This window comes from Empidonax traillii, unplaced genomic scaffold (genome assembly GCF_003031625.1).
Source record: "Empidonax traillii isolate 1590-97213 ecotype Southwest subspecies unplaced genomic scaffold, ASM303162v1 scaffold404:size960789, whole genome shotgun sequence".
Classification (NCBI taxonomy): Eukaryota; Metazoa; Chordata; class Aves; order Passeriformes; family Tyrannidae; genus Empidonax; species Empidonax traillii.
Window position 1 is genome coordinate 467,034 of NW_020955597.1, and position 25,695 is coordinate 492,728.

The 25,695-nt window shown below is 41.2% G+C and overlaps 1 protein-coding gene across 2 annotated transcripts in view; it reads right to left on the reverse strand.

Moving 5' to 3' along the window:
• Positions 1-339: 339 nt before the first annotated feature.
• Positions 340-25,695, reverse strand: part of RHEB (Ras homolog, mTORC1 binding) — a 39,998-nt gene continuing 14,642 nt past the window's right edge. Inside the window, exons 2-8 of one of the 2 annotated variants that reach the window (XM_027893731.1) lie at positions 21,923-21,994; positions 15,526-15,593; positions 12,299-12,381; positions 8,062-8,118; positions 7,914-7,961; positions 7,277-7,358; positions 340-1,409 (exon numbers count right to left, since the gene is read on the reverse strand). In XM_027893731.1, coding sequence (XP_027749532.1) covers positions 1,317-1,409; positions 7,277-7,358; positions 7,914-7,961; positions 8,062-8,118; positions 12,299-12,381; positions 15,526-15,593; positions 21,923-21,994 — 503 coding nt within the window. In that variant the 3' untranslated portion in view covers positions 340-1,316. The remainder of the gene's footprint in view (positions 1,410-7,276; positions 7,359-7,913; positions 7,962-8,061; positions 8,119-12,298; positions 12,382-15,525; positions 15,594-21,922; positions 21,995-25,695) is intronic. The other variant, XM_027893732.1, reaches the window with a different exon arrangement.

A 25,695-nucleotide genomic window follows, 5' to 3' on the forward strand; every position in this document is an offset into this window, starting at 1 on the left:
TCCATTTTTCTCCTGCCAGAAATCAAGTTTTCAGATGGACACAAAAATGCATGAGAATCACTCCATTTAATTAACTGTTCCCCAGACCAGCCTTGTTTGTTTTTACTGTTTTGGGTTTTGTTTTGCTTTTCAATACGAAGGAGCTCAACCGCGCATTTTTTAAATATATAGTTGAAGTAGTTTGTTTCCAGACTTGAGAGATTAAGGCTTGTTTAAGCCTCTAGTCCAAAAGCCAAGGAGCTGGTCAGGGAAAGCTGCAGAGGGCTGTGCCAGGAGATTGCTCACCTCCACCAGTGCCACGCAGATGCAGACAGAGAAACGCACGACAAACAGCCCACATCGGTTTGTTCAGGACGTGCAATTTATTTTAAATGACATTTTGTTTGTTTGTTTGTTTGTTCTCTTAACAAGTCTACGCTTGTGAACCTGGATAAATCCACTCCATCCTGACAGCGTTCCCAGTTACAAGTCCAGGTGAACAGTCCACAGCGCAGGGTCCGCCGGCTCCTTCCTCGGGAGACCCGCGTGCCCCTCCACTCAACAGGTACAGAGGAAAAACACAGAGCAGGTTGTCTGACTGAAACCCCTTCCAAAAGAAAAAAAAAAAAAAAAGCTGTCACTCGTCTCTCCTTCCCATGAACAAAGCAAAGCTGAGCTCCTTGGCCAGCCTGGAGTTCCAGTAGCAAAAAAAACGTTTGGGATCACTCGCAAACAACTTCCCAAGCAATAGTCAAACAATCCATTGGCTCCAAGGATCTCACGCCTCCTCTTAAGGTCAGCAGGTGAACATTTTTCACAAAGAAAAATAAAATAAAATAAAGTTTAAAAAAAAAAAAAAAGTTGATATGGAGTAATCAACGAAAAATTATAAACAGAACATTTAAGGTTTGCAGCTATTTTATTTACAAGTATACATTTAACACAAAGAAACACTGATATCCAAGCCTAGTTAATAGTAGTGTAACAATATGCATCATTTTGATGATTATTCTAACCAACAAACTACACTGAAAAATTAATGCCAGTAAAATTCTTGGTCATAATATTAAGAAATACAATATATAAATTGAAAATATGATTGCTTAAAATTTGAAAATGGAAGTGAAGCCATTTGCACAGGAGTCAGAGTTTAACATAATCTGAAGGGAAAGGCTCCAAACCAACTGTTTATCTTTCAGGTTAACAGAAGAAAAAAAATAAAATTAAAAAAAGGAAAAAAAAAAAAAAAAGAAGCATAGTTTATCTTTAAAGATAATGGGCAGTTTTGCTTCTTCAGGTAGAATGTATTCCCAGTGTTTTCAGGTTTTGCAGTGGAATTACATTACTGAGCATGAAGACTTCCCTTGTGAAGCTGCCCCATCGATTTTTTCTGCCTCCAAAATTATCCTCTTAAAAACGTCAACGGCAGTCTGCAGAGAGAGAGAGAGAGAGAGAGAGAGAGCACACCATTAGGAGGGAAGGAGAAACTGCCTACTTACTGAAAAAAACAATTAAAAATATGTTAGCAGTTCTACTGGCTCCATCAGCAGACAAATGCACATCCAACGCTCATTCTGAAAGCGAAGAGGGAAAACACGGTAATTTCGGTTCCAAGGGGAAGTGTGAACCCCCGTTCCACAGCAACCCTCAACTGGTTTCTGTCACAGCAGGGAGGGCAGGTACAAAGAGAGCCAGACTCACAACACAGCTAATAACTGTAATTCACTTTATTTTGCATAGTGAGCTTGCACCGAGTGACTGAGAGGTGGAAGATCTTGATGCTGTTCTGCTCTGGATAACAAGCCAATCCATTTCCTCTCAGTAATTTTTAAGATACCAAGTAATTACAGAAGGCAGCAGATTTTTTTCAGCTCTCAACACTGACTTTGCACAGCCCAGTATGAATGTTATTTTAATAGTCTTGATTTTCTCATCCTCCCCATAGGTAAGATCTGTATTAGACAAGATGCAGGAACACAAGGGGAAAACACAAGCTGAACAAATCACTAATATTAAGCAATATCCTTTGATGAAGCCCATCTGAGAGAAAGGAGATTTATATTTTAAACAGCCTGCACTGCATGGTTAGTGCTTCAGTGTGTGAATCCTCAACTTGGAAACGTTCTCCTGATCATCTCTGACGTGCCATTCGATCTAACCTCCAGTCATCCATTTCAGGAATTCCAAAATAAGAAAGTATATTCATTATATAAAAGCAGTTACAGTACGAAAGAGGATAAAAAGGGGGTTTTGTTGGTTTTAATCAGCAGGCTGAAGAGTACCCGGTGATTTATGACTATGTATTCTGATCTAACACATGTTTTTCCACCTCCACAAGACATAATTCTCCACTGGATCACTTCCAAATTAATCCCATTGACTGAATTCCCACAACAAACTTAACAAGATTAGACTGAATGTTAAAGTTTCCCATATTTATACTGTTTGTGCACAGTACGATGTGCTGGAACTATTTAAAATACTTCACCAGCTGGAAATAGAGTATTCCTGCATATAATGGAGCTTCCTGCAATCCCAACAGAACCTGACAGAAGTGGCTCATTAGTTCAGTAATGATACAACATTTCCTGGGCAAATTAGGTTCTAGGAGAACCATGCGCTGCAGTTGCTATCAAACTGGTTCCACTAATGAAGAATTTCCCTTAATCAAAACTTGGTGATACACTGATTTACAAATATACTGCACCACTGTCTCCTTGGAGGCAAAATTTTCAATGGTTTCATTTCAGTGCACAAGTTCTTCACACCCACGTTTCACAGCACCCATTAAAAAACCTCCACAACTTACTCTGTCAACTGAGAAGCTGCACATTCCCTGTCAAAGATGTGCTGTTTGAGGCACTAGGATGTAGGAGTTTATGGGGTTTGTTAATTCATTTCACAGAAAATACATATTCACTGGGAAGGTTTAATCGCTGCCCCACAGTTAAAGCTTCGGAATTTGTAATCCAGCTCAAATCTGCTGATGAATTTTAGACTGAGCCTTTAAACAACACAGGAAGCTGTGCTTTGGGACAAGGAATAAAGAACGCAGCCAGACTTTATATGCATCTGCCTCCATATGTTCCAGTTATGGAATGTGGGTCACACCTAGCCCACAGAAAGCCATCTGGCGTCCTTCTACCTTTCTCCCCCCGAGGAAACAAAATCCATGTCAGCCTGGGCAACACCTGCTGCCCGGGGAGCTCAGCACCGTGCAGGAGACACCAGAGACTCAGCTGCTGCTGCAGATGTGCCCCTTGGTGGGAGCAGGACAGAGAGCTCGGGAGGTGGAATTCTCTGCACGAGCAGGGAGTTGGGAATATGCTGCCAGGAGCCAGCAGGAAGGTGCAAGCACCCAAATCCAGCCCACAGCTGCTGTAGTCATCCTTTGGCAAGTGTTCTATTTTTTCAAAGAGGTAACTCTCAACTGCTCATACTACTGGTTTATCCTGGCACAGAACTGGGCAAAGGAATTTGAACAATACTTAGGCAAAGGAAGAGAGAGTTTTTCCTCCATTCTTTGCCAGTCCAAACACAGTCCAAACATGTCAGACCCCTGGATCTCAAACTACTCTGAAGCATTTACTGAGCTCTGCATCTTCTGAGCTCAAAGATGAAGTTGCCCTTGAAAAATAAGCAACAACCAAGTTGGTTTTTAAGACAGCTCCATTTTGGTAAGAGGTACATTTTTTGCTACTTCCTTGCTGGATGAACAAAATTTGGTTGCTTGTTACTCCCTAAATTCTTGCAGTAAAAATTGGCTCCCACCTTCAGCTGTGTTTAAGACCAATTTGGATTCTGGCTGTATTTCAAACAGTTACCATTTTATTGCACTGGGATTAAGATGAAGCACTCTACCATGGCCTAAGCGAAACTAAAGTAGAGAATCCCACAAGAAAGGCCTGAAGTTCCTGAAGTTATCCAGAGCAGTTCAGCATGTCTGGTAATAACCAAGCAGCTTGAGAAGACATTACAGTAATAGCCCAGCAGTCATCTCAGAGAGGTCTTTTCCATGAAGTCTCAGAATTGCGTTCCCAAAGCCCAGGGATTTCCCCTGATGGCTGATGTGCTGGTGATATGCAGGCTCCTCCCAAAGTCCTACCAGGTCCCCTGTGTCTGGAGGAGATGTATCTGACCTTGAGGACTGTGGCCAACCACTGCAATTTACCATCACCACAGCTTTGATCTTTGCCTGTCTCACTTTCCATCTACTCCAAGTCACGCCATTTCTGGAATGTGTTATCTTTTGCTAACTATGGGCAGAATAGGGATAGTTTGCTCACATTAATCTACAGAGATATTTTAATTGCCCAGTATTGCTGGGCTATGCTCCTTGGACTCTCGTAGATGCTCCAAAAAGGATTTTTTTTGGGGGGAAGGGGTATGAGGGCAAAGCAGGAAGGTAGAAGAGGGAGAAATGAGCCTTTGCCATCAGATCCTGTTACAGGGAACACCTCTGGTTTCAGCAGTTCTTTGCAAATAGAGCTATTATGAAGGACAGACCACACAGCTGATGGAGTGTGGTCTAACCCCTGTGGCAGAAAGACCTTCTCTCCTCACAGCTGTGAAGAACAGCACATACCCAGCCAATCTCAGACCAGCACACCAGACACTGTCATTCCTCAGCTCCACATCCACCACATACAGATGGCTTGGCTTCTGAGAGAATTAAGATGTCCCCCCATTCAGGAAGGTTTGAACTCTCTGCTGAAGTTCTAAATTCCCAATCCAGTCAAGTTCATCCCTTTAAACTGGCATTCTGTTAAGCAAACAGAAGCCAAAGCACTTTTGGAAGGAGTTTAGAATCACTGTCAATAGTCAAGCTACACTTGCTGTACCGAGCCAGTACAGGTGATTATTTGGATAAACTTCAAAGCAAAAATACCAACAGATTTCTTTTTCCAGTAATGTTGACTTATGCAGGGTGAACATTCAGTACCAGGAAAATGACTACACAGGTTGTTATCAAGGTCAAAACCTTTTCCCCTCCAAACCAGAGACAGTTTCAGAGCATGAGAAGATATTTTGTCTTGAGAGAGGTTTATAGATCAGTGGTTTTACCCTGTCAAATTAGGATTTGGAGGAAAAAACCCTCCTGAGTTCAGAAGTGCTCCTGGTCCAACCCACAGGGAGGGATGCCACAATGCCTGCCGTCTCCTGCTCCCTCAAAGATCCAGACTCCACACTCGGCTCTCAAAGCTCAATATTCCACCCCTTCAGAGGTGGAGGTCTGCAAGACAGACTAAGGCAGCTGTGCCGGTTTTGGGCTCCTTCCCACTTTCTCCTGTACATCCCAACCCTCCGAAGGAAATATGTCAGGGAGCCTGAAGGATGGTCACATGCTGTGAGCACCCATCTCAGAAGTGACATATGATCTCCCAAACTTCAAGTTGGACAAATTCTCCAAGTGTATTATGTAAGAGGGGCGGAGGAGGAACTGTGTTCCAGCACCTGTCTCTGACAACCTGCTGCTAAATCCAGAGGGACACAACTCACAGTGACCTGCAGTCACTGTTCTGGAAGGTCCTGCTGAAAGGAAGACCTTTGCCAGCAAGAATACACGCAACTTCTGATTTTATTTTTTTTTTTTTGGTAGGATTTGTACGGGCCTGTCCAGGATTCTGAGTATCAGACATGCAATTGCCACTCTGATTTCCCTGAAGGCTCCTAAGTTAATTCCAGCAGGCAGCTTAACTTAATACAGACAGTCTGAGAGTAAGGAACGGGCACAGAAACATGGCAGTCAATGGGGCTTTGTCAGTGCAGCAAGTTAACACACAAGACATGCCAAGCTTGCAGCTTCTTTGCATAAATAAAGCCAACCTTTTTTATTCTTGGGTCAAGAACAATAAAAACTCCAGAAAAGTTACCACTGAGATATTCTGCTGCATATGAATTGCTGTGCTGTTACACACTGGGAACATATGCCAAAAGAAAAAGAGCACTGGCAATAGCTTTGCCTACTCAAGAAGTATTAAGTCATTTAAAAATAAAGAAGTGGAAAAAAAAGATCAGATGTTTTTAATGGGTTTATTCTTTACACTGTCAATTTAATTTCCTTTGGTATGCATTTGAAGCTCTCCAGCACACAGAGAAGGTATTGAGAAATTTCATGCTTTCATCATGCCCAGTTTTGACAAGGTTCATACAAGTCAGAAATACTGATAAAGTAACTCCAAGTGTTCCATATCTGGTGACAAAAAATAATCCAAGTTTTCCTCCCAGGGAAAATCCAACTTTACTCAAGTAACTTATAGAATTGTTGACAATGAACATTGGACAAAAGCTTCTGTTTTGATTTTAGGGATAGGGGAGAGGAAATGAAAGAAAGGCTGCTGAAACAGGTCATGTCATAGCTACACAACTGCCCTTCTGTTTGTGCTCATGCTATCAGGGAGGACAAGGATGTGATATGCTAACTTAAATGTGAGACCTTATCATGTGTCTATATTTTCAAAAATCAAAAGCTTTAATGATGTTGAAACTTACAGGAAAAAAATAAATTTAAAAAAAAAAAAAAAAAAAAAAAAAAAAAAAAAAAGAGAGAGAAAACCTCCACACCTCCTCCCCAGCCTGCAGCAGTTATCCATTACTTCACATCCAAACTAGGAGGCTCTTGTAGCTTAGATGTGTAAGGTGCCAAATTGATGACAAAATATTATTACCAGCCACTGGAACAAATTCAGATACCATAAAATATTTAGGAGGCATTTTAAAGAAGGTTATTTAGAGCAACCAAGAATAAGATGTTATTTACCATGTCATTAAACACTTTCTTTCTGTGATAGGAGACCTAAAAGTGCAAATGTGCGTGGTTGGTTGTGCAGCTTCACTCCAGCTGTGTCACAGTGGTATCTGAGCTCTGCTGTGCTCTAACACCTTTCTGAGTGCCCCTCACCCCATGGACACACGGAATGATTATTCCCCACAACAGAGAGACTGAGCCTTGCCCAGCACCTTAAACCCCTCACACCAACTCCCTGCTGTGTAACCACTGACCTCCTATTTAAGGTAACAGGCCCTGTCTCACCCACACCCCGTGGATCTGGGGTTTAGTTTGTCACTAAGCGTTCTCTTATGTTCAGAGAAGCTTAACTTTCAGTTCTTCACTTCCTCCTCCCATTGACAGTTGCATGGATAAAACACATAAACCTGACTGCAGGCAGCCATTCTGTTACCATCTACACAAAATATCTGCAGAGTACATGCAAATACTTCAGCTTCTTTTATTAAGTGAAACTATGAGTCATCCATTACACTGCTGCTTGAATGAAGTGACTCTTAAAACCATTACCTGATTTTCTTTAGCAGAAGATTCCAAGAAAGCTGCATTCCAGGATTCTGCTAAAGCTTTCCCTTCTTCATAGCTGATCACCCTGACCAAAGAAAGAAAAGTATGTTCTTTATAACTTGCAGAAAAATTGGAATCTGATATGTCAAGAAATACCTCCAAGTACCAAAGTACATTAAGTGCGTTGCAATAGGAATGTCTTGTGAAGTCTGATCCAAAGCATTTGCTTTTGGCTGCTGTCTAATGCACTGCTGGGCCAGGTATAAAACTCCTCTGTGACCCAGAAGAGCAGCGGTCCCAAAGTACTGCTTTATTTTCATGATCTGTAACATCATCTGGTATTGTACAGTTGTGACAAATACATTTCTGTTACTTATTTTGGAGAAAAAAAAAACAAAACAAAACAACCCAAACCCAGAGTGTTAAATGACTGTCCCTGGAACCTCGTAGCAAAAAATCAACATTACAACAGAAGTTCATGGCTCACAGTTCACATTCTGGACGCAGTTCCTTTGCCAGTACCTTATTTTAACCTACAATTTGATTTCAGTTATGGAAAGCCAAGAACAAAGCCGGCGCGCGGCAGCCACAGGAATGTGGGCTGCTGCCTTGCATTTCCCACATTCTGGAGTTCACATACCGTTCCATATGCAGGTCTTTTTTATTTCCAACCAGCATAATGGGTATTCTGTGAAAGAAAGTTCAGAACTTCAGAACAGTTACAGTATACTGAACAAAGCACTAGCAACATGCCTGCAATGAAATGAGATGAAAGTGTCACTACTTACTGGACTTTTCCCACCATATCCAATAACTTGCCATGGATAACTTTTATCACTTCAAAACTGCAAAATAAAGGGATGAAGTCACACATGCACTCTGATGTTTATCCTCAATACCCAATACACAAGCAATTACATGCATATGTAGGTTGCTGTGTTTAACACTTAACTCTGTGTACAATGGCAGAACTGCAAAGACGCCCCAAAGTCTCACCCGCTTGTGTTACAACAGCAAAGTGGTCCCAGCAGCAGCAGAGACCAGCCTGTGCCTATCCCTCACAGCCTCCCCAGCTATGGCATTTGCAGAAATAAATAACATTACCCAGGACTGATGCATCTAACACAGAATCACCCCAAGTCCCTCCCACCTCTCATCTGGTTTGTATCTGCAGTGAGAAATTTAACCGCTACAGTCCAACAACCCTGGATGAGTATGTCAAATTAAAGCAATTGGAAAGAAAAAGAAATTAGTTAAGCAGGCTCCATCTCAAAAGAATACATTGTTTTTCAAGAACACTTCGTTCATACATGATTTTCAAAGTTTTATTTATGTGAAAGCCAAAATAAGCCTAAAATTTTCATTTTCTATGGAAAGTGAGTAAACTGATCTGCAGGATGGCACTGAAACAGTGATTATTCTAATACTTGTTGTCTGTTGCCCTACCACGTATGCGAAGTTTGGATGACAGGAGGTAAAGAAGCAGTACTGTGAAATACCAAGAAGGCAAAAACCTCACTAACAAAATCCACTGCATTTGACATTTAGTACTTTTGGGAACAAGCTATAAACGGGGCTGAAGAGCAGATGTTGTGCTCCTCTAGTTACATTATGGAAAAAATGCTGGTACACGAAGTGCACAACTCGGATCTGTTTTAAGGGAGGCAGAGACCCACAGATGAGACACACAACAACCAAAAAAAAGGGACTGAAACTTTTCCAGTTTCCAAGGTTGTTAGCTACAAGCAGTGTCATGACTTGCACTGCATTTCAATTAGAACTGAAACTCTTAAAAATAGAGCAGCACTCAAATGCACTTCCATTTCAGAGCAATCAAAGACCTGGTGCTTAAAAACACTGTTCAAAGCATTAAAACCTCTCACTTTGGAACAATAAATGCTACCACATTCAAGATGGATTTTCTGTCACATAGGACAATTTGTCTGACTGCAGCAATAATTTTTGAGACTGAGTAGAACACAATGCTTCTCCATGTTCAGCTAACAGTTTCAGTATATCCTATCAAGAAAATGAGTTCTTTGTAAACAAAAGCCTGACTCAGTCTGGCACAACTTACTACTGGTAACTCAAGCTGGATACTACAGATTACAGGAAAATGTGGAATCAATGAAAGGACTTTAAGGACACAAAGAGCTTATGCTGAAAACTATTAGTGAAATTCTGGTCTTTAGAACTTGTCTTGGACACTCCTAATTATTTAAAAAATGAGAATTAAATGGAGCTTGGCTGTGACAGAGTTGAGAGGCAATGCTACACACAGAACTAGGTGACCCTGCAAACTGAAAGAAGAATGAAAATGCTACCAAAAAATCTGCTACAGACCACAAAACTGTTTCTCAGTCTGAAGAAAGAGGATGGATCTTAGCACATTAGCCACAGGATAACTGAATCCCTGGCACAGCACGATCTCTGTTTCCTTTTCGCTGTTAGGTGTGTTGTTTCCAGGTGAGCCAGGAATACACCACAGCACAGCCCTGGTGAGTCCCCCCGTGAGGTCCCAGAGCACAATGATGCCAAGGTGTTCTTGTTCAACCTGGGCTCCCCATTTCCCAGTTCAGGGTACCTATCTGTCTGTCTAAGAGTTCACAAGCTTCCTTTTCCAGCAAAAATACTACTAACAACCAACTGATCCTTGTTAACTGATCAAGGTGGAAATCACAAGAGAAGTGCTATTTAAACTCAAACACAATTCTGACACAGAAACAAGCTGCTAAGAACTGCCAGGAATGAAACTGGCTTGACCAATTAGTGTCCTAGGAAGCTTTTCAAATAATTAAGGTCGGAAGGAGCAGCCACACATTAAGACAGATGCTGACCAATTCAAAAAGAACATCATCACATTAAGCTGTGAAACTGAGAGAGATCTGGAGACCATAACAGGTCCTTTCCAGTTCTGTCAAGCAAATGGGTTGCAGCAAACAGTGAAATGTGTGAAATGCAAAAAAAATAAATTACTAGCTGTCAGATAAATGTGTTACACGAAATCATGGAACTTAGCAAGATACAAAATTGGAATTTAATTAAGCTGAACTGGAGCAAAAGCCTCCCAGTAACCTTGCTGCTGAGAGCCTGGGAATATGAAAAATGTAGGGCATTAGCTCTTATTCAAGTCCTATTTAAACTTCCCACTGGAGGTTGGCAGGGAAAATGGTAATTTTAAAAGAACATTTCTATTAAGTTTGCTGTCAAAGCTCCCACCCCAGCTGGATCAATACTCGGATCAATACACACACTTGGACAGAAGTCAAGATAGATGGCGACTGATCTGACTGCCTGGGCAGGTCATTGATGCTACCAGAGTATTGTGGAAGATCTTCCCTCCTGCCTAAACACTGTCTTGACACAGAACACAAGGAATTGAACAGGATGGGATCATCGGTACTTTGAAAATTTAAAGGAACAAAAAAAAAAACCCAAACCCAAACAATCTTGGAATAAATTGATCAAGACTAAATACTGATGGTAACAGTTTCTACCTGCAGTCTTAAACTATTCTGTCCTGTTCATATTCTCACCATAACTTGGTTTCTGTTTCAGCCAACTGAATGCTACCACCAACATCATGAGGCAACAACAGAGTGACTAAGAAAGAACATGTCCTTTAGCTGCCAACCAAGGAACAGCACAAGCTGCAGAATCCTCCAAGTCATCTATGTTGATTTGAGTCAAAGCCACTTTTGTCCTCCCAGTACCACTTACCAGTGAACATTTCTGTACTCACTTTGGGAGTGGAGGATTGTCTACTGAAGGCAGAGAACACTAACTCCTATTTCATACAAGTTACTCAGCACCAACACCTCATTAAAAAACCCAGATCCAACAGAATTAGGTAGTTCTGTATCTCCAGACACACAAAAGCCCAACATCCATTGCACTTCCTCCAGATCTCACGTGTTTGCCCTTCTCTACTTCAGAACTGAGGATGAAAACCAAGAATGAAGGACTGTGAAATCTGTTCAACATTAAAGACCTTGGAAGCAACAGAAGTTCATAACCAGACCATATCCTTTCTTTGAGAAGTACAGAAGAGCCAACAGGCAAACTACATTACAATGGTCTGCTAAAGAGCACTCGAAGTGACCAGTTTTGTCTGATTTAGAGGCAAAGACATGGAATGCTTCAGCACTCACGAAGAGCTGATCAGCTTCCCTCAAGTGTAAGAGAAGCACCTACTTCTCTTGCACCCGATGACAGTGAAAGGTCTAAGATCATATTTATTTAACTCAAAAAAATTAAAGAAAACAGGATTAATTCGGCTGTTGCAAAAGAAGATACTGTACAATATTAGAAAATTAGCATCTCTTCAAGAATAACCAGTATTTAAACAAGCAAGATGACCACAGGAAGGGAGAAAATAACAGAAGATGACATAGTAATATGAAGGCTGAGATGAATCTTGCAATCGAGCTACAATGGACTCTGCCCTCACGTCAGAATGGACAGCTAACAGCATGGAAAAAACAGATCCTCTGAATGCAGCATGTCAAGAGTGAGTCTGCAGCCCAAGAGTCATATATTGCTGTTCACAAGAAAATTTCTGATGGTTAATCAGAACAATCTAAGACAAGAAGTCAAAGAAATCTCAGTATATGAAAAGCTACAAGGCTGAGGGACTGATCTAGCAGCTAATTGGGTACTTCACCTGAAGGTACAATGCCCTTTAGGTTTGGGTTTATGTCTGCCTTTGTATCTGATGCAAGAGCAATGAACTCTGTATTTACTCCTGAAATCACTCTTTGTACTTTCACTTACACCTCAAAACAATCTAGTTCAGCACTGTCTCATTTCTTACATGGCACCTTGCATATTAGTCTGCAAAGTGCCTGTGGCGTTTGGATCTGAGGGGACATTTCTGAGAAAAAAAAACATTAATTTTAATTTCTATTGTATTTCTAAGGGAAAGATATATTAGTTGAATTATTCACAGATTAAAAAAAACACAGCAGAGGTAGGAGCTAAACCCAGAAAACACCTAAACCAGAAGAACACAACAGATTTTATTACCTTTTTATTGACGTGACTGAATAAACAAGAATGTAGCCATTGATGTCTATGGAGTACGTCTGAGGAAATATGGAGTATTCATCCTGTAGAAGGAATATTGCATTTAAAATTAAGGTTGCCACAGTTCAGAAATTGATGCTATCAGATCACCATCAGATATAAGCCAGTCATATTTCTAAGACATGAGGTGCATTTTATATGGGTAGTACTTTCAGAATTTTTTTCAACGCAATGTCAGATGTGGAATCTTTACCAAATTAAGAGAAAGCTAAAGTCAGTCTTTATACTGTACAATTTAATCTACAGCTTTTCTGTTTTATTCCCTCTAAGACTACGGATGAGCTGAAGCTATTCCCAATCCTCTTATCCTGCTTAATTATCAGTTTCTATTAGTACAAAACATCTACTCTGTCCCACCACTAATTAGCAACTACGCCTCTTGTCTTGCTGGTGATACATTTCAAAATCCTAATTTCAACAGCTGACAACAGGATCTAGCAGTTTGTAATTTCAAGTGACACTGATCACATCTAAATTACCTAAGGGGTCTGTTAGGAAGTGATTAATTGTGGCTTACTAACTAATGTTTATCAACTAAAGAGGCAAGAAATACAGTTATTAGACTCTTTATGACAACCCTAAGTTTACAGTATATGACAAGTGTTTAAATAAATAAAAAAAAAAAAACCAAAACACCAGAAAGTTCATCACTGAATTTACTACCCCTCTAGAAAAAGAACTGACCAAAAAGGCAAATGAAACAGATTCATATATTGCAGGTAATGCAACACAAACACTAGGAATCCAAAGTTAAAAACCTAAGTTGTTCCCACTGATATTCCCAGGAAAAAATTTCCATTTTGACAACAGCCATACTTCTTAATAGATGAGTTCTCAAACTGTTAAACCTGTGCTTCTGATAATGTTAATTTTAGCTTAAGATCAAATAACCTCTCTGTATATTGTCATGGCTGAACAGATGGAGCAGTGCAATCACACAGCTTAAATCCAGACAGCCAAAAGGAATCAAACTTCCCTAACTGGCAGAAAAGGAAAAAACTCTTTATAAATCAACTTCACAGATCCAGCCAAAAAAAGTTTGAAAGACTAACACTTGACAAAAGCTGCCCTTATTTGCCTTTATTGCTACACACAGAGGGCAGCCCTCCCCCATCTTCTGTGAAATGCCAAACTGCCACTCCAGTGGGATGTGTAATCCCAAAGTCAATAGAGGAGGCATCCAAGCCAGCCTGTGTGTAAAACAGGTGAAAGTGCAGCTCTATAGTTGCTTGACTTTACCCGGAATTCCTCAGGACTGTCTCCCCCCTGGAATTTGGTGTTAGGTAAGATTTCCTTTTGCGCTTCTCTTCGGTGACCCTGTACCAAGACTCCTGTTGAACTGAACTGCACAGAGCTCAGTAAATAACCACGGCAGGTAAGGAGGCACAGGACACAGGAGGAGTACCAAGAAAAATAAGTGTCATAACCTCAACTATTCCTAATTCGTGACTTAATTTTTAGCTTGTTAGGAGAAGGAAGAAAACCTGCCAGCTCCCTGGAACTTGTGGGTCAAATTAAGATATTTGTCAAGTGACACAATAATGTTGCTACAACTTCTGAAGCCATAGTCAGGTTTTCAAAAGTACATAACAAAGCTACAATATAATCCGTGCTGTATACACATAAGTACTCCCTATGGATCGTTAGGCAAGACCAATTTAAAAAAGAAATCTGTCCAAGCCACACCTTCCATAACCCCAAATCATCTCTCCCCTCTAACCCTGTGAGCCAGAACTCAAAAGTTCCAGCAATTCCATGAAGAATTAAATTTGAAAATAACGACAGGCTGGGAAAGAAGTTATTTTGGCTCTACAATACTGTGTAACATTAAATCAATCCTCAGCCACAGAGGTATGTGACTGGTGAGTTACACTGCCTTCCCAGAAAGCAATTTCCTCCTCAAAGAGGAATTTTCTCTTTTATCACTGAGCTGCACAATTGGAGCTGTAAGGCAAGTGCACTTACAATGGTACAAAATGACACCTATGGAGCTTCCTCTGCTGCTCACACTTCTCAGCCTGCCCCTCTTTCACCCTCACTCTCCTCTGCAGAACAATTCCCCATCAAACAATCCTGCCCCAGACCGTGTGGCCAGAACTGTGCTCAGACAGCTCAGAGATTATATGTGTTGCTGATGAGCACCACAAGCTGACACCACCTAAATACAGCACCGTGCTCTTCAAAGAAAGCAATCAAACATACCTAGAAGGTTACAGCCCTTCTGAACAGTCCCCCAGCTATGAGCAGGCATCCTGCAGCTTTACAGTTCTTAAGTACTGGCAGCAGATTTTACAACACTAACATTGTTTAACACCACTCACAGTTTGGAAAAACCCAAAGGCATCGTATGAGATCACGGAAGGTAAGAACATGTAAGCTAAAAAATGTCGAGGATAAAAATACAGGGTGTTTTAATGATCCCTGATGGTTCTTTCCCTAACACAGAGTGTTTCAAAAGAGGCAGCGCTCCCGTGCAGGGAACGTGCAGTGCAAGTTCAGCCAAGCAGCCCCGTGTAATGAACACCTAGATCTGTGTGTAATGAACACCTGCACCTCATGAAGCTCCCGAGCACGCTCCGGGACACGTGTTCCCTGTCTCCTCCTGTGCTCCCTGTCATTACGGGAAGCTCGGACGCGCTCGTGAACCATCGCCTTAAAATGTAAACAAACTGCAGCAGTTTACTGGTAGCCCAGCAAGTACCACCTACATGCATTTCTGCCTACTCCCCATGACTCTTTCACGGATACAAGTCATGGTGGGGTAGCTGGAGCACACACAGATAGGAAAAAGTCATGGAAAATCTCCCCACGGTTTACTGAAGTGACATTTTCCATCTAAAGCAAGACTGCTAATTTACTCCGTAAATATCAAACAAGCTACTTATGAACTTTTGGGACAGAGTTCAGGCAGTTCCCTCTTCCCTTTTTTAGACATTCATTCAATAGACAGGAAAGAACCAAACCAAAAAATCACTAACAAACCCCAAACCAAAGCCTTTAAATAAACACTACAAGGAAGTCTATAGTGACTAAACAAGAAGTCAGGACCAATTTTGAGTTAACTTTCACCTCTGAATGCATGGTCACTATGAACTTAGCTCAACAGAAGTACAAATACCTGTTGTCTTAACTCTGAAGAAAGATTCAAAGAAGGAAAGGTAACTTACTTGGCCAGCAGTATCAACCAGCTGAAGATGATATTCTTGGCCATTTACTGTGATCAGTTTTGTAAAAGCTAGAACAAAGAAGAAATACAGAAACATGTCAGAATTACACAAAGGAAGGGATCAGAAGTCACTCATCCGTGTCATTGTCAGCCAAGGCACTAAGAAAAAGAACTAGTTACAAGCTTTAAAGTACCAAGAAAAGGCTACATCAGGTGCTGTACTTTTAACTAGTCTATTGCAGATAGCAAAATTCAGAAATTTACTTTAAGATTTCAAATTTCAGGAGATTCCCACATTAGATGCAGCCATTTATCCTTTGTTTTCTTAAAAGGAAAGAACAAAAAGGGGGTTTACACACGTTTCTAAGAGACACTGAGGCAACTGTAATTAGCTGTAACATAAGACACTTAAATACAATTGGCATCAAAGCTAAGTTTGAACTTATTATAGGATATTTTCCTCAGTTTCCAAGCAGTTTAGCACGATAAATTTCCTAAATGTAAATACCATGAAGTAAGTGATCTTGATTAAAAAAATAAAAAAAAAATCTTTGGAGGCTAAACCACACAGACCCTCACTTATGAATATACTAAACCTAAATAATGACAATTAGCTAAAAGTTCACCATGTTGCTTTCACATCTGCTGTAGCTTCCAGCCCATCTAGTCCTCAGTCACGAAGCACACTCAGTCCCAAAAGTGATGAGAATTGCTTCTCTTCCTCGGATTCATGAAATGCCAACGTGCTGTGAGCTGAGGAATCTTACTCAGTGTTTGTGTTATGCAACTGCAAAAGCAAACAGTGTCACAGCCCTTGTAGGAATAATAATGTACTGACCAGAACACACAAACCCAGCTTTGGAGCACTGCTTTGGCCTTCTCGAAGCACTCCAGACACCACTACAGGACAGTTCTGGTACACTGAGTAAAGTTTGTGTTGTCCTCTGGTTGAGGCCATTTTTCCAAATACTAACAGTCATAAAACCCCTCATCTGTCACTGTAGTGATGAGCAGGGAAACTGAGTCAGGGAATGGGTCATGGCAGTGTTAGCTAAGCTGCCCACAGCTTCCCAAAGCTGCACAGTTGATGTTCCCAACCCCACTGTGCAGTCCCTGCCTACGCCTCCTGGGTTTGAACAGGGTCTCCCAGAAGCTGATGTTGTCCAACTTTCCTCCTCCTCCAAAGGTCATTGCCCCACCAAGTCTCCACAATTTGAGCATTATCTCGAGTAAGTGGGCTGAAATAGCTGAAACTGAGGGTTTCAACCCACCTCATAAATCAAAACACCCTTTCAAAAAAAAAAAATGGAGCGATTCAAACAGCAAAGCCAAGCAAACACAGTGTCCAAATAAACAGTGTAACCCACATCTACAACTTCCATTACAATACCAACAACTGCCACTTGAAATGGAGAATCAAAGAGAGAGCTCCTGCCTTACCCTGGCCATCCCCTAAGAAAGCTGCTTTAGCATGTGTGCTGCTCTCAAGTCACTGTCTGGACGCTGCTGTCACCACTGCACAAAAGTTTTAGGTTATAAAACAAGGATCCACAACAGCTCTTTGCCTTGGATCAGTACCGTGATGGGGACAAACTGTTTGTTTGAACAGATGTTAACAGGCAGCGTTGCTATAATACAATATCCCTGCTTTTAGTCAGAGGGAAAACAGACTCCTCTGGAGACACACTGCATTAACAGGTGTATGGAAATAACAGTCCCTCTCCAGTCTCTTGACACTGCACATACACATCAAAGCACTCTGCAGTCAAAGGAGCTTCAAGAGCATCATGAAGTTAATATTTAAAAAGGGACAGACGACAGCTTTTTCAGACTATTCTAGAAGCCTAGAAGAGACCCAGCAAAGACATCATCATCATCATCATCATCAGTACTGGAAGGGAGTGTGACACAGACGAGCGAAGGGAAACAGTGGAGGAGTCACCACGGAACAGTTAGTTCAGTGCAGAGCCTTGCAGCACTAAGCACAGCCCACTGTACGGAGACAGATCTGCTTCGATGAAGTCACAATTAATGACCTTCTTTTCTTTGCTGAAGCTTTTCAAAACTATTCCTGGTTAAGAATTTCATCACCCGAAAAACCTGCAGGTGCATTTATTGTGATCTGCTGATCCAGAGAAATCAACCACTTCCAATTCCATCACCTACCACCCTGGGACACATTGCCTTTCGCTGTGCTGATGAGCAAGAAAAACAACGACAATACAATCACTGCACGGCCTGGCTCTTCCTGGTAGGCCAAGGACTGAATTCAGCAGGTCTGGCCAACCTCTGCACCCCTAAATCATTTTGCATCTGCAAAATGCTGCTTATCAGCTGGAACATGGATCTTGGAGCAGGACATGCTCACACTTTACAACCCGTAACTCCAGTGATCAGTGTTCCCCTAAGATCAAGTACACCAGCATGAATGAAATGATTTGCATATGCAACTCGAATGACAGCTGCTGTGAAAACAGGCCATTATGATTAAAAAAAGGGCAGGCAAACAAATGCAGGCTTTCAGATCAATGGTGATACTGAGTGAAAGTAGAAGAGTGGTGTAACACAACTGCTGCAGAGCTACTGGCTGGTAGCTAAATACAACCACCTTGTTAGGATTCCTGGATTACTACCTCCTGCATCCCTTTCTACTGTCTTCATTCCAAAGTCAGCGCCTGTCACTAATCTGTCAGGACATCTTTCACAACACTGAGATGTGCGATGCAAGGGAGCTATTTTTAATTTTTCTGAGAAGCCTCACTTTCCCCCCATTGAGAAGGCTGCTCACCAGCAGCTCCTGGAGAGAACCACAATTCCCCCTTTGTGGAAGAAGTTTAGCCTTAAAGATGCTCTCACAGACACACAGGTACCTACAGGTACCCCCTCCACAACTACTAGGGTTCCTCCAGCCCCCTCCCCCTTCCTAATACACTTCTACTCACAACTGCATCAAAAAACATGGGATGGAGGTAGGAAGCCCAGGGGGGAAGATTTTTCCTTTCCTTTCCTTAGGGAGCTAGTGAGCCTGTTTAAGGGCGAAAGGAAGACCACAATGCTGTCAAACAGTGCTTGAAGCCCCTCCAAAACTGCAACAAAGATCAAGAAGCAGCCAGGAAGTCACTGGAGGACCAGGAGAAAATATTTCGGACTTGGCCTGTCAAGTCATCTTTCCTGCAACACTAGACATCCCTGCAAAGATAGGGTGGGTGGAGATATGTGCATGTCTTCATTATCTGTTCCTTCTGACCTATTTGAGTTCCAAATTCAGATTCTAGTTCTCATTCCTGTAAAACTTTTGAGTTTTAAATTGCACTGATCTTAGTTCACATGAGCTAATCTGCCTTCAAAGCCCCATCCAGCCCAGTGTCCACACAGACTCCCTCCCCACACTCCTGCTCTCCAGGGATCTTTCTTCTCTTTCCAACATTCCCACAAGGAGTAGTTCCACTAGTTTCACAACCCAGCTGTCTCAAGAACAGCCACCCATTGTGGTGCCACTCCTGTTGGGACATTCAGAAAGGGAAAAATCTCTTTGGGTAAGCAGTGAGGTCTCACCTCCACCGCTGCCACAGAACACTACAAGTTACTCTTCCTGATACACAAGCTTAGTAGAAGCAACTGAATTCAATATCCTCATTAACTTATATAAACTAGCAAAGGAAAACGCAGCAGTGAAGCAGTGCTCACCTTCACAAGCACTCAGTGAAATCTGATGCACCTGATTTTCCCTTTACAATTTCAAAGGTAGAGATTTTCACACTTAGAAAATGAAAGTACTAGAATTACAGTGGGTCTTGTTCCTATTGTTCAAAAAGCTTATACAACTTGTCCCTGTAAGAGCTTGACTATAGCTTGCCTTCTATACAATTTAGCTTTACACTCAGCATTTTTGCAAGTTTTATTATTTGAAGACAAAAATTATAAAGATTAAGCTACCTGCAGTACTACCCTTTCATCAGTGCTGGTAGAATATTGTAATAAATTACAAGGACAATTTTCTGGAGACAAAACAGAAATCACACAGGTCAGTCTACCCTTCACCATGTACTTTTTCCATAAGTGTAGACCCAAGCACTAGATGTAACTGAAAAGGTTTTATAACCTACTATAAAAAACACTGGAAAAATGCAGCATTCTCCAACACTGTCCCTAGTACAGGAACCTGGACTTCTCAACCCTTTATGCCAGCATTGTCCACCAAATTTGAAATTACAAGCCAGGAAAAGAGTTGATCAAATTCTCTGTGTCTTATGACCCCGCACAGAATCAGAAACATACAGCTGAGAGTGTCAAAAGACTGGACTGATCAAAGATTTATATTTAGAAAAAATAAATTAAAAATATTACATACTTGAGTCAAAAGAATTAGTTTATACTATACTCATCACAATTAGTTGCAAATCTCTGTCTTATAAAGTAATTTTAAAATTTCTCTTAAATTAGAATGTATTCTCTTGTGTGTTCCTCACAAAAACACTTTTAAAATGTTGTCTTTATCAGGCATTCTAGGGCTTAAAGATGGGACAGATTTCCCACTGTTTTGGGCCTCAGGGCATAACTTCCATGTCTTCAGCCTTTACTTCCCAGCACTGTGCTCTGATGCAAGAAGGGACCTTCAATTCTCTACCTTTCAAAAAGCAAAATCCTCCAGCCACAGCCACAGATCACAAGACTTACCCCAAATGAATAATGCTGTTTGTTTCCCAATAAATAAGAAATCAACTGAAAAGTTAAGCCTTTTCAAGATGCCCTTGCCCAACAAGTCTTCATGGCCATGACATGCTCCATGATCAGAATTCAGATCAAGCAAGCAGGGCAAGAGTCAAGTAGAAGCAAAACTCATCTGTGGTGTATTTTCATAGTTAAGAAACACTACCAGTGTGAGACACACTACTACAGAGTTACTAACAGCAGTTACAGACAACAGGTAAAGGATGAAACAAGCTAAGCTTGTACCAAGATGTCAAAGTGCTACAAGACGACACAGATTCGGTATTTTGTAGGGACTTTGACTCCGTATCAAATTTATTCATTCCCATATAACTGCATAAAACTTAAAAAGATTACTTTAAATAATTTGCATTTATATAGCAGAGAGAGTAAAAATAACCTGTCCCAACTGACATTAAGATTTAAAATACAGAAACTTAATCCTCAGTACTTTGTGCGTAGTTTTAATTTAAAACATACCTTACTTACAATTCTAGCAAAGTAAGAAGGGATGATGGAAAGTGTTATTATAAATGACATCTCTGTAAGAGCTAACATTCAGATCATTCAGGCCAAGGGGCAAATTATCTACTCTGACTTGCTAAAGCAAACTGAGAGTTTCTCAAAAAGTAGCATTTGAATTTTAGTTCTAAGCAGTAAAATAATCCCCAGTAAAATATCCTGATAGCTACTGAGTCGTAATTGTTACCACGTATAAATTCAAAAGAAACCTTGTTCTGCTGATTGCTTCAGTCAAACTTACAGAGTATCACATAGGCTCAACATCCTACGGGAGAAGTTCAAAACACTAAAACCACTGCTTTTCAGAAGTCATTAAAATACAAGGAACTCCAGGGTTACAATCATGGAACCAGTTTAATTTGCCATACAATTAAAGTAAACCAGTATGATCAGGTTACTCAGTGTAGCACTGCAGTTGTTCAAGTATGTTTGAACAAGTGTTCATAAACTCAAGTGTTTATGACCATCTCTAGCTCAGAAAGAGATGCCTGGATTGTAATGAATACCAGGTAACTCACCTCTGAAGGGAATTTTTACTCATGGCAGCATTTTTAGTATTGATGTCTTTACCCACCCACTATGTTAGCTATTCACAAAGGCACTAATATCAACCAACCAACCAACCAACCAACCACCTGCTAAGAGAAAAAAGACACTTGAAAAGTCGAATACTTGGTATTTGCAGCAAGCTCATAGTGCACCAGCCTTGTTATCAAACAGCTGGAAAGGAGTAATTAAAAAGATTATCACGTTATCGTGGCCACAGCATGTCAACCTTCTAAATAAGAGACTCTGGAATACTCGGATATAGTGGCACATTTTCATACAGGTAGGACATCAGTAATTTAAAGTGCCCCAATTACATTAGGAGAAGCAGATATCCAACAACATAATACAATACAAGGAGATGCACTGCAGCCAGGTTCATCAGTTTTTCCTCTCATTTAGTGTTAAAAGACAACTCAGCTGTTTGGAGAAGCATGTGCACAGGGATCTCTCTGCTGCAATACTGTACACATTGGTTTCAAAGAGTAATACGACTTAAGAGTTAATTAATGAGCTTTCATGTTAATATGTAAATGCCCACATAAGCAGTGTGTGTAACGCCAAGGACTTCTGGTAAGTTACTTAGGTACAGAAAAGCAGCTTGTCAGTTATTTACTTACTGTTCTCTATGGTTGGATCATACGAATCAACAAACTGTCCTTCCACAAACTGAATCGTCAGTGAAGATTTTCCTGTAAACAAAGGAAAAGAGAAATACAGATTGAAACAACTCTTCAGGCTGTTATCACTTCACACTTACTAGTAGATACACTAATGTTTTATCTATCTAATAGCTATCTAGCCAATATGAGCTTTGTATGGTTCATTTAAACTATCTATACATGACAACTGACCTAGTTTTAAATTAAATGCCTATTCCTAGTAACTGGGCCTCCTGAACATATAAAAAGCAGTGCAAAAGCTACTTGGTATGTGTTCTGCTTTTGTTTTAACAGGGCATAATTTAAATGACTCCTCCAGTTTAAAACAAATCTAAAAGCAGTACTGTACAATCCTCATAGAACTAAATTTAACAAACTGCTATACTTGGAAGGTTTTTCTGTCAAGAAGCAAATAAAACTTGAAATCATTTTCAGTCACTGCACAGAAAACTAGGATAGAATTAGCCAAATTTGGTTTGACTTGGAGATTTGGACATATTTCCCATGACAAAAGGATGATCTCAAAATTCTTGAGACCAATATATTCTCCTATTAATCCTCCTACTGCCACACCACAACAGACCAGCAGATGCTGTATTTTAAGCAGTGACTGAGGGGGCATAATTGGATTTTTTTCCTTTGGAAGCCGTTTCACTGCTACACTTTGGCACACAACTTTATGTTCCAAATTGCAGTTAGAGTAATGCAAAACACTGAACTTAGAAGCAAACTCGAAAGAACCACAAAAACTCATTTAGTCTTGAGAGATTTTACAAGATGGTGAAGGCAAATCACATACATTGACCATATAAAAGTTCTGCATTGACCTTTAAAGTTCTGCAACTGAAGACTTTTCAAGCATTACAATTTCCATTACAGCACATCTTCTACATTTGGGGATCAACTAGATCCTATTACATTATGTTTACTGGACAAATACACTCTTATGGAGATTGCCAAGTGCATTAGCTGCTTTTGGACATGAGCATATTCTTCATGCTCCTTTATGCTCTTTTCATCACCAAGAAGCACAAACAAAATATGACCTCGAGTTAAAATTTTGACTCAAGACCATCCGACTCAGTGGAAGCCTCTCAGTGACCTCTTAAGTAACCAATGTTGTGGTGGAACTAAATAGTAAAATTGTTTTCAGGAATAAACTGCTTTGGATAAAGGCTGCCCACTTGCAGTGCTCAGACCACACTGTGTTTAACTTTGCTGTAGAAAAAGTCCTTTCCCAAGCATTCGTTTAGGAGATACTAAAAAACACTTTTCTATTTAATTTGCTGCCATGCTCACTCCTTTGCTGTCTGTTTATTCAAGTCTCATGCCAGTTTATTCAAGAACCAATTCTAAAAAAAAAAATAAAATTCAGACATATCCCAGAAAGACCAACTATCAGCAAGATTTTAACGAGTTGCTTTTTCTCAAATCATGTTCTTAGACACCCTTTTCTGATCTTATCTAACAGCACAACTAAAGGTGTCACGTTCACTGTGCATGAGCTGACAGAGGACATTGCACTTTAAACTGTTGCTCCAGCGAGGGACATTCCCCCCTCCCCCCTCATCCAAAATCTTCCTAATAAGGACAGATTAGGGATTGAAACTGTGCATCCCAGCAACTTTTTGAAACTGTGTATTTTGGACACCGCTTAGTGAGTGAATTTTCAAACTATTTCTTCTTCAGCTTAGGAAGCAGCTACCCAGAGTCCATGCTTCCACATTCTTTGCCAATACCAGCACATTAAGCACTCTGTACCAAAACAAATTTACCTATTTCTATATTAGGCTGTTAAATATCCAAGATAAGAAGAGCTAAGTGTAGCACAGATCATCACTGAACATTCTGCCTCCTAAGAAGGATCCTAAACTAACTGAAAGACTTGATTGCTACTGTCTGCGTGTGCTAAGCCTGGGAACTGAATCCCAGAAAGGAATGGGAGCCAACAGAAAACGCTGCATTTAACACCCAGCTGTATTAATTACTGCTTTCCTCCTAACAGTGAAAGAGCAGGAAACAAAAACAGACAAAACCAATGTTCCAACAACTCTCCTTCTAAATTCCTCCAAGCTTTGTAACAAGCCTTTCAGTAATGATGTGCTCCTGATCAGAAGAGGATCCCTGCTGCCTTCCAGGAGCCCCAGGGAAGCTCTCCAGTCTCGGATTCAGCATCCACCCCCTCGGCATAAGTGCATGTAACAGTATCCCTCTAAACCAAGGCTTCCAAAGTGGACATGAGAAATTCAAACCCCGGATCATTAACACCCCGCTGCCATGTCTCACCCATGACCAAGCTGCACTCAGAACCATGTAAACAACAGCTCTGCCTGAACTTTGTCCCACAGGTTTTATTCCAGGCCTTTGACCTATGCTCGGGGACAGGGCAGAAAATCAAGCTGACAATTTAGCTCCTATCTGCCCTTTCCCCAGAAGGATCAGGCAAGGTTTTCAGAGAGGACTGCAACACAAGCATTACATCCTTGAAGCGGGGGCCGGGGAACTGCACCCAACTAACAACTACATCTGCCAGTGTGTTAACTCCACCTCGGAGCACGGAAGGGAGGAGGATTTGGGATGACACCTCTGTCTCCATGTGCAGACACCGCTAGCACACTTCAGCCTCAACAGGACAAGCCTGGCACCAGCAGTGAAGGCTTGATTACCTGATTACTCAAGGCTGCACACCTCAAAAAGGCTCAGCTCTAATGTGTCCTCATTTGGAACACAGCCACAGATTTTTTTGTTTGTTAAGCTTTTCCTTGTCATATCCTCCACGGTGGTACGTTTAACATATCCACTGTACTCAAGTTTTAGGAAAAAACCCCATCCATTGAGACCAAAAGGAGAAGTGTCACAAGCAGAAGCAAGGCTGGGAGCTGGGTGCAGAGCCTTGCTATGGTAACTCCAAGCACCAGATGCTTCCATGGCAGAGGAGTTACAAGCAAAATCCTCCAAGTTTATACTGACTCTCCCTCTCCCTGGAGGTACAGGACAGAAGGGAAGGGCTGCGTGGAATGTGTTTTACGAGTGTTGAGAATACAAGTCCCAGGTGGCTGAAAGCTCAAGTTGTCCAGAAGTACCCAAAGTGTATTTGCATACACAATTCATTGTTTATGGTATTATGTGAGAGTGGTAAAGAAAAGAGTTTTCCACTGTCAAAACAGAAAAGGAGCAGGTTTTCAGACAGAAAGCCAGTTCAAAAAATAAAGCTGTCGCGTTTCTGTTCACACCAGACCACTCACACCATGAAGCGGAACGTCCCATAAACACTCTGTGCAATCACAGCACATCAGTTTCAAATGCCATTGCAACTGTCAAGGCAAAACAATTGCCAAATTGAGTTTTACTCATCCTTTTACTACTTGGACGAGAGCTGTGGTATGTAATCTAGCCTTAAAATTGAAGCTTTACAACACCAGGCAGTTTACCAAGCAGATGAGTAACTGAGCATGGGTGGGCTCAGGAACAGCTGCTTCCCCACAGAGGCCGTGCCCCTACTTTGCTGCACCACCACCTGCCCGCTGTCCCCGTCCCACATCCTCATTCTCCTTGCAGCAGGCAGAGGGAAAGCCCAGATTCAATTCTCACTGGCAGCCAACTTCCCCCCAAACCCAGGGGACCAAAATGATGCAGCCAGCCAGCCAGCAAGTCAAACAACAGCTCCACAAGCACAGCATTGTGCAAGCTCAGATGTGCAGCTGCCCTCGGACGTGGCATCGCACGCTGAC